This window comes from Balaenoptera ricei, chromosome 20, assembly GCF_028023285.1.
Source record: "Balaenoptera ricei isolate mBalRic1 chromosome 20, mBalRic1.hap2, whole genome shotgun sequence".
Taxonomy (NCBI): domain Eukaryota; kingdom Metazoa; phylum Chordata; class Mammalia; order Artiodactyla; family Balaenopteridae; genus Balaenoptera; species Balaenoptera ricei.
Window position 1 is genome coordinate 55,381,590 of NC_082658.1, and position 9,331 is coordinate 55,390,920.

The 9,331-nt window shown below is 57.1% G+C and overlaps 1 protein-coding gene across 1 annotated transcript; it reads left to right on the plus strand.

Annotated features, from left to right (window-relative positions):
* Positions 1-957: 957 nt before the first annotated feature.
* On the plus strand, positions 958-7,116 carry EFNB3 (ephrin B3). The gene is made up of 5 exons (XM_059906895.1): positions 958-1,543; positions 3,719-4,011; positions 4,181-4,273; positions 4,384-4,488; positions 4,924-7,116. The coding sequence occupies exons 1-5, from the start codon at positions 1,422-1,424 to the stop codon at positions 5,331-5,333; spliced, it is 1,023 nt and encodes a 340-aa protein (XP_059762878.1). The 5' UTR covers positions 958-1,421; the 3' UTR covers positions 5,334-7,116.
* Positions 7,117-9,331: the final 2,215 nt, after the last annotated feature.

The window sequence follows — 9,331 nt, forward strand, 5'->3', positions numbered from 1 at the left end:
TGGCTCCCCCCCTCCCCCCACCTTGCCACACACTGAGAAGGGGGTCTCTGAAGAGATACTGTCAGCAGAGGATTTGATTCTGGACCTCACAACCTAAGGGAAGGGACTGGAGGCCTGTGACGACTAGAGAGGGGAGAGGAATGTCACCTCTGCCCAGAGGTGCTGAAAGCCAGGGTTCTTACACCCAAAAAGGCAAATCCTCCTCCCTTCCCCCAGGATAATTGGAAACAGCCCTTCCGGCTGCATGCGGGTTTTGGGTTGTAGGTTCTCCCTATCTCCCGGCCCCATTTCTCCCCACAACCATCTAAGAAGGGCCCAAGTTTACTCCCGAATCTCTTGCCTTTCGTCAACCTCCAGATAGCAGTAGAGGGTCTAGGAGGCTGTGACGAAAGAGACCCCAGGAGTGGGAGCTCGGCAGCCTGGGTCTGGTTTCGGCTTTATCCCAGATTCCTCGTGTGACCTTGGGCAAGTCACGGGGCCTCTCTGAGCCTCAGTTTCTTCATCACTGCAACGGGGATCCTTAAGCTCTGCCCCTCCCACTTCACACAGGTAGTCAAGACGGTCAACTCAGCTCACTTTGTAAAGTGCGGAGCCTTCAAGGTTATTATTATTCTCTCCAGACCTCCCCGGAGCAGCGGTGTTGTTTTGGGATGGGGGAGGAGGGGGCTGCGGGAGCGAAAGGGGCTGGGTTCCTCGGGGTGGAGAGGGCGAGAGCCTTTCTGGATTTGAGGGAGCGGAAGATTCCAACCGCTCGGGCGATCCGAGGGCAGGAGGGGAGGTGGGCAGAAACTAAGCCAGAGCCGGAGAGTTGCAGAGACAAAGGGGGCGTGAGAGACCGCGCGGGGGGGTGAGGCGGGGCGGCGGGGTGAGGGCTGGGAGGTGCGCGAGGTGAGGGAGGTGTGGGGGGGGCGTGGGCTGCATGATCGCCCGCTCCGACTAGGGCTCCAGCTCCGGTTTTTCCCTCCGCCATCCTCTCCCCCTCCCCGCCTCTCCTTTAACTCCCCCCTCCTGGGCTCAGGACTGGTTGGTTTCCTCCCTTAGCCCGCTGCCCTCAATCCCGGCGAGGCTGGGGCTCCGGCTCGGCGCCCCTTTCCCCGCTCCCTCGCCCGGCGCCCCATGCCGCCCCCGCCCGGTCCCCGGCTCCCCCAGTCCCCCACTTAGGCCCGCTCATAAATACCGGGGTGCCGGCGCGTGGGCTGGGGGCGCAGGGTGCCTGCAGACGGCCCCTGGAAGGGCTTCTGCGGGCTGAGCGCTCCGGAGAGGGGACGCGGGCGGAGCAGGAAGCGGGTCCGCGTGGGAGCGGGGGGCATCAGCCACCCGGGTGGCCGGGGCAGAATAGCCCGGGCGGCCAAGGCAGTCACCCCAGGGGGTGAGCGACTTTGGGGGAGTTGGTGCCCCGCCCCCCAGGCCTTGGCGGGGTCATGGGGGCCCCCCAGTCTGGGCCGGGGGGCGTGCGAGTCGGGGCCCTGCTGCTGCTCGGTTTTTTGGGGCTGGTGTCTGGGCTCAGCCTGGAGCCCGTCTACTGGAATTCGGCGAATAAGAGGTGAGCGGCCCGGGGGTGGGGATACCCCACACCCTGTGGGCAGGGAGTCTGGAAGCCTTGGGGACTTTGGGGGCTGGGTTCTCGGAGCTGGGAGGAGGCCGGAGGGAGGGTGCTGGTGATCGGATGTGAGCTGATGGGCAACCAGACAGAGGTGATCTTGGGAGCCAGACTCGCGGGTCGCACACCGAGCTGGATGCGGGTGGTGACAACCATGTGTCAGGAGTTTGAAAGACCCCCAAGGGGCAAGGATTTGAAAGATCATGGGTAGCTGGGAGGGCAGTGGAGTGGTTATTTGGGTGTGTGGGAGACCTGTGTGGTGTCGGGGGCTGGGCTTAGAGGGAGCCTGGTTAATGTCAGCTCTCAGGAGAGCAGCTGAGTAGGTGCTGCTGAGGCGCTGAGAGGAAGGGCAGGGTGCCTCCCTCCACAGAAGGGACTCAGTGGTGGAAATGGGAGGGAAGGGCTCTCAGTTTGGGGGCTCTGGGGACAACTCCCCCAAGGCTTTTTGACCCTTCTTCACACATCCGTCTCCTAACTCTTGCCCACAGCCAGAGGGTCTGTGAGCCCTTGGTGGAACAATTTCCCAACCAGAAGATTTTCCTGCCTTCCTGGCTTGGAGATTTCTTTCTGGAAGAAGCCTGGAGCCCCCTAAAGCCCCCACTTTCCCTCTTGCATCTGGAGTCCTGAGGACTCCGTTGCCCCCTCCCCCATCTTTGCTGCAAACTCTTCCATCAGACCCTCTGTTCTGAGGCATGCTTGCTTTGCTCTGAAAAAAAGGCCAGGGGTCAGATGAAACTTCAAGCCACACAGAGTAGGACAGAACCCTTGGGAGGTCATCTGGGTCCCTTGCCTCCATGCAGATCCTACTCCCCGTTAGCAAAAGAGTTTTGTGTTTTTGAAAACTTCCTAATTCCCTGGGGAGGCTGTGTGAGGCCATGCAAAGAGGGTGTGCTTTGGAGCTCATCAAATCCTAGGTCTTAATCCTAGCTCTGCTGCTTTCTGCTGTGTGGCCTTGGGCAAGTCACTTAACCTTTCTGAGTTTGTATCCTCAATCCTTACAGGTTTTATGAAGATTAGAGGTAAGGTATTTGAACATATTATATGCTCATTAAAGGAGAACTAGGGTAATTATTCTTCCTCGCTTTACTTCACAGATTCCCTCACATTTCCTGTCCTGGCCTCCCTCCCATATCTCTTGGGGTCTAATCTCAAATGTCTTTTCCCCTCTCAGTCTCCTACCCACCAACTCCCAGATGCAGTTGGAGTATCAGGAGCAGTGTGAGGATGTAAGTTAGGCTTAGCCTGATAGAGCTGAGAAAATGGAGTTAGGGTGTTCTGGGAGCTCTTTGGGATGTTGGGGCAGGGAGGGAGGGGGTTATTTGGGAGTCTGGGAAGATACCAAGCAGCAGTCCCCTGTGACCAAGTTCTGAGACCCTGTCTGCAGTTGTTGGCAAGTAGTGGCTGTGCTGGGCCAGTGGCTGCCGGGGCTCAGGGAGATGCGGACTTGTGTCGGCTGTGGGTCGAAAAGTCAACTCTTTCAATTCCAAAGCAATAGGGCACTTTCCCTAAGAAGTGTGGGACCTGGGGGAAGTGGGGTACTGAGCAGGGAAATGTCTGGGGCAGCTGTTCCGATTAGCCCCATTTAGGGCCATTGCCAGACCAGGCATTTGTGTCCTGTTACATTGCCTGGCTACTTGGGACACTGGTCTGGATCACCCTCCACACCCCCTCCCCCACCCTGCCCACTTTGCCCTGAAATCACTGAAATTCAGTGGTGGCCTGTGGGAGGGGAGGCTCTGCCCCCATGGTTGACTGCCATGGAATAGTGAAATCACCCGGGAGGGGTGGGCTGTGTGGTTCCAGAAAGGCCAGCTCCTTGGTAACTGGCATCCTGTTGCCATGGCAACAGGACTAGTGATGGAGCGAGAGATGGCAGTGTGCATGTGGTGAGGGCGGGCTGAAGAGTGCATTTGGGCACACCAAGGGGCAGGAGACCTCTGAGCCTGGCTTCCTGCTGCTTCTGTGAGCTTCCAGAGACCTTAGTGCCTGCTCTGTCAGAACAGACTCTCCACTCAGACAAAGGCTGTCCTGCAGGGATGTGGGGTGAGGGAGGCAAAGCTCTGGGGACCAGACCTCTGACACCTCTCGTCCTTATCCACCTTGCCCTCCTCCCCATAGGTTCCAGGCAGAGGGTGGTTACGTGCTCTACCCTCAGATCGGGGACCGGCTAGACCTGCTCTGCCCCCGGGCCCGGCCTCCTGGCCCCCACTCCTCTCCTAATTACGAGTTCTACAAGCTGTATCTGGTAGGGGGTGCCCAGGGCCGGCGCTGTGAGGCACCCCCTGCCCCAAACCTCCTTCTCACTTGTGACCGGCCAGATCTGGATCTCCGCTTCACCATCAAGTTCCAGGAGTATAGCCCTAACCTCTGGGGCCACGAGTTCCGCTCACACCACGATTACTACATAATTGGTACTTCTGGGCAGCGGGCAGGGTCGAGTGGGGAGGTGCTCCTGGGATCGAGGGCAGATGAGGGAGGGGACCACTGGAGCCACCTCGGGTGGTGTTGGGGCCAGGCATGGAGACAGAATAGGGGTAGACTCTGGAGCGCCAACTTCTCCCTCTGGTTCTTCTCTCCCAGCCACATCGGATGGAACCCGGGAAGGCCTGGAGAGCTTGCAGGGAGGTGTGTGCCTCACTAGAGGCATGAAGGTGCTTCTTCGAGTGGGACAAAGTGAGTGGGGCTGGGGCACACCTCCTAGGGGCCGAGGGAGCTTGGGGCAGTACCATCATGGTCAGGGGGCTGCTGTCTCAACCCCTCTCTCGGCCCTTCCCCATCTCCAGGTCCCCGAGGAGGGGCTGCCCCCCGAAAGCCTGTGTCTGAAATGCCCATGGAAAAAGACCGAGGGGTGGCCCACAGCCTGGAGCCTGGGAAGGAGAACACAGCAGGTAGGAACCAGGGGTCCAGCCTCCTGTCTTCCCTAGCCTCCTCTGCTCTCGGACCCCAGCTGCCCTAGCTTCACCCTCTCCCTCCCTCCCTCTTCAGTTTTGGGGGCAGTGATACAGGAAAGAGGAGAAGAGAGGATGGGAGGGTGGGAGGGGAATGGAAGCCAAATGAGGAAAAGACTCAATTAGAACTAATTAGCCAAGTCAGTGCTTCAATCAGTGCTGTCAGAGAAGGGGGGAGGACTACTTGGCATGGAGCTGAAGGGCTGGACACACCTGGATTCCGAGTGGGGCTTGGAGGGGAGGGGAAGTGGGGTCCCCAAAGGGCCTGGGCACTGCTGGGGAAACCCATGGGGACCCGCAAGGATGGGTGTCCAGATGCCCGGGTGGCTCCTTCAGCCCCACCCCCTCTTTCCTCCTTCACCCCTTCCCTGCCAGGTGACCCCACCAGCAATGCAACCTCCCGGGGTGCTGAAGGCCCCCTGCCCCCTCCCAGCATGCCCGCAGTGGCCGGGGCAGCAGGGGGGCTGGCGCTGCTCTTGCTGGGCGTGGCAGGGGCTGGGGGTGCCATGTGTTGGCGGAGACGGCGGGCCAAGCCTTCGGAGAGTCGCCACCCTGGTCCTGGCTCCTTCGGGAGGGGAGGGTCTCTGGCCCTGGGGGGTGGAGGCGGGATGGGACCTAGGGAGGCTGAGCCTGGGGAGCTAGGGATAGCTCTGCGGGGCGGTGGGGCTGCAGACCCCCCCTTCTGTCCCCACTATGAGAAGGTGAGTGGTGACTATGGGCATCCTGTGTACATCGTGCAGGATGGGCCCCCCCAGAGCCCTCCAAACATCTACTACAAGGTATGAGGGCTCCTCCGACCTGGCTCTCCTGGATCCAGCCCTTTGTGGGGTGCTCCTCCAGTTTAATTCACGGTTTGAGGGACCCCTCTAGCATCTCCTTGGCCCCCTTTGCCCCCCCAGCTCCTTTGCTCCTCCTGGCTCTTGCCTCTTCTCCACTTTTAGGATTCCCTAAGACATCCACCCAACGACTGCCTGCCCTCTGGTTGGCTGTGTGTGCCCCTCTCTGTCTCTGTGTTCCTGGGTCCTATTCCCCTGGGGAGGGGGCAAAGATTCAGCCTCTTCGTGTGACCATGACCCAGGGATCCTTGTCCCCCTCACCCACTGAGAGCTAGGAGTGGGAACAGTCTGTCTTTTGGTTGGCACCTCTTTCTGCCTCTCACTGTTTTTCTCTTCTTTTCTCCTCTCTCTCTTATTTTCTGTCTCTCTCTTCTGTCTCTAGGTCTGTTCCTCTTCCCTAGCATCCTCCTCCCTGTATCTCCTTTTATTTACCCGCTTGGCTTCTTATCCTGTACATCTCCCATCTCCAGGGTGGGGGCATCAAAGCATTTCTCCCCTCAGCTCCCTCTTCTGACTCCTCTTACCAACCACTCCCCTCAGTCTGCCAAAAATGGGGGCCTTATGGGGAAGGCTCTGGCACTCCACCCCAGCTCAGGGCATGGGTAGCAGGGCCTCCTTCTCTGCCCTGCCCCAGGCCTCTACATACTTACTCCAGCCATTTGGGGTGGTTGGGTCATGACAGCTACCCTGAGAAGTGTCCCGTTTTGTCCAGTGGCCAATAGCAAGCTATGAACCAGTCAGGACACATGTGGACTTGGTCTGATGCTGAATGGGCCACTTGGGACAGGAAGTGACTTGCTCCAGATAAGAAGTGACCAGGCCTGGACAGAAGTGGCCTGGGAAGTGGAAGCAGTGCAGCAGGAACTGGAAGTGCCTTCATCCAGGACAGGAAGTAGCACTTCTGAAATAGGAAGTGGTCTGGCTGGAACCGGAAGTGGCTTAGTCTGGGGGGTGGGGGGAGGTGGATGGTTCTTACTCTGTGGAGAAGGGTGGGCAGGAAGAACTTCCCATTTCAGGAGGAAGCTGGAACTTACTCTAAGAAGATCGGGTGGACTGAGGTTCTTCCTAGTATTCAGTTCACGTGCCAGGATCTCCCTTCCCTTGTTCTCTGTGCTGCTTTTAGGACAGCTAAGGTGGCCGCCATCTGCCATGGCAGGCTCAATTTATCTTGTTCTTCCCTTTCCATATCCCAGTATAATCTCTGTTACTCAACAGGATGACCCCAAGAACCCACGTGTTGTCCCCAGTAACCTGGATGGCTGTCTTGTTCATCACATCCTCCATTTCCTACTCCCTTCAAACTCAACACAGCTCCCTTCTTAGTGACCAGAATGGTGGCCTACTGACTGGTCTAGCTGACAGTGGTCCTTAGCAACAGCCACTCTTTCCATAGTGACCAGCTGATACCTCTTTCTGCCCACTAGTGCACAATTGGGTGTTGCCTCAGTTTCCTCCCAGCTCATTTCCATTAGGTCAGAGCTGCCTTTGGGCACCACGTCGGCCACCTCAATCACCAGCCAAGATGGTTGCTTTGTCCACCAGAGGTCAAGTTATCTCTCTGGTGCTGTAGTTCCCAGCTCCTTCCTGATTTTTCTAATCGCTCCTTCCAGGGAACAGGAAGTTGATATTGCCATGGGGGAGGTGGCGGGGTATGGCCGTCACCTCAATAGTTTTACTGTAAAAGGGAAATTTGAACAACAAAAACCAAAAAAAATAAAAAACTTCAAAAGTTGATGAGAAGGCTGGAGAATGACTGGACATGAATTGGGGCAGAGAACTGGTGATTAGAGCGGCTTTCCAGCTGAGGGTTGAATTGCATGAAACCAAGGGGTAGGGAGGGGGTTGGGTTGGACGGGTGAGGTGGACAGTGCATGGCTGGCGGAGGGGGGTGTGGTCATGGGCTGGGTGAGGAGGCTGAGGAAGGCAGCCACTGCCAGGGGAGGGAGAGAGGAACCCAGGTGGGAGTGGGTTGCCAATACATCCAAATGGGTCTGTCTGTGAATATACGTTCACACACGGGGGAAAGCCCAAGTGTCTATTGCTAAACCAAGTACCAGATTCAAGGCAAGTCTCAGTCGGAAACAAAGTGGAAAAAACATGCTCACGTGTTTAATCTATTCCCTCCCACCCCTGCCCAAGGCACTCCTGTGCCCAGAAGACTCAGGGACCCAGGCATCAAGCTGCCTATCCCCTGGCTCCCTGTGTACCCATAACCCAGGCTCTTCTCCCCCCAAAACCCAGATGCCCAGTCCCCTAGACTCAGCCCCATTCTCCAACCACAAAAGCAGCCGTGAGGAGCATCGCTGGAGCCAGTCGGTGGGGGTCACAACCTCTGACCTGGCCGCCCCTCCCCTGACTTTAGGTCCCCTCCCGCTGTCTCCCATCTGCCTGGAGGTCGAGGGGTCCTCCTGCCCCTCCTCTGTCCAGTGGGACCCCTGCCCCTCCCCCTGTCTGAGCAAGATGCCTGGGTCCTGAGAGGTGCAGGCACTGTAGGAGGGGAGTTGAAAACTGGGAGGCCAGGTGCTGGGCTGTCTGGAATTTACTCCTGCCTTCTAAGCCCACACTGGAGCTGCCCGAGGTGGGGAGGCTGGAGGGGGTGTGGAAGGGCTGGTTCCTGCCCCTTAGTGGGGGTTGGTTGTCATGGCAACATCCCCTTCTTCACACAATAGGAAGCCCCCCTCAGCCTCCCGCGTGGATGGAGCCGACAGCCCCATCGCTGGCTATCAGCCTCAGGGACTTGGCAACCGTCACTATGGCAACCCAGAGCCCAGCAACAGGGCCCAGTGAGAGAGGGAGGGGTCCACAACTGGGGCAGGGCTGTGTGTGCGAGGGGGCAAGGGAGCCAAGGAAGACTCCCCTACACGTATATCCAGAGGCACAGGTGGAGAGAAGAGAGGGAAGAGAAGTGGGGATAAATAGTCTCCATGACAGACAAACATCTCACCAAAGCAACTGAGACATCATAACATGCTGAGAGACAGGAAGACACCTGGGGACAGATGCACAGCTGGGGAGAGGAACAGCACATTCTGCACATTACCCTGGGACACACCCCTTCAGAGAACTGGTATCTATAGACTCTCCTCCCCCCAGACATTAACAACGCAAGACCTAGAGCCTTCCACATGTGTAGTGATCTTTTGAGCTATTTGAAAGCTCAGGTGACTTCCATACAGAAAAACACATGCCATCCTATTCGCTTCCTAGGTACAAACACACAAACACTCCTAGGGTAACAAGTACAACAAAGCAAGAAGAGGTGCAGGAAGACATTCATTTATTCATTCATTCATTCATTCATTCACTCATTCACTCAGCATCATATTAAATGTCTACTTTGTTCCAGGTACTATTTCAGGCACTGGTAGTGTGAGGTGAATAAGGCAAAGCACCTGCTTTCATGAAGTCCACATTTTGGTGGGGAACAACATAATAATATTTCTGGTAGTGATAAGTGATATAAAAAAACAGAGTGAAGGGGTGAATAGGATGGAGAGTATCAGGAAGATGCTTTAAGTTAGGAGGTCAGGAGGGTCCCTCTGAAGAGGTGACATTTGTTCAGGACCTTGAATAATGAGGAGTATGGAAGGCAGGCACTATGGGGAAGGGCATAGCAGAAAGAGGGAACAGGGCTTCCCTGGCGGTGCAGTGGTTGAGAATCTACTTGCCAATGCAGGGGACGCGGGTTCGAGCCCTGGTCTGGGAAGATCCCACGTGCCGCGGAGCAACTGGGCCCAGTGAGCCACAACTACTGAACCTGCGCGTCTGGAGCCTGTGCTCCGCAACAAGAGAGGCCGCAACAAGAGAGGCCGCGACAGTGAGAGGCCCGCGCACCGCGATGAAGAGTGGCCCCCGCTCGCCGCAACTAGAGAAAGCCCTCGCACAGAAACGAAGATCCAACACACCCAAAAATAAATAAATAAATAAATAAATTTATTTAAAAAAAA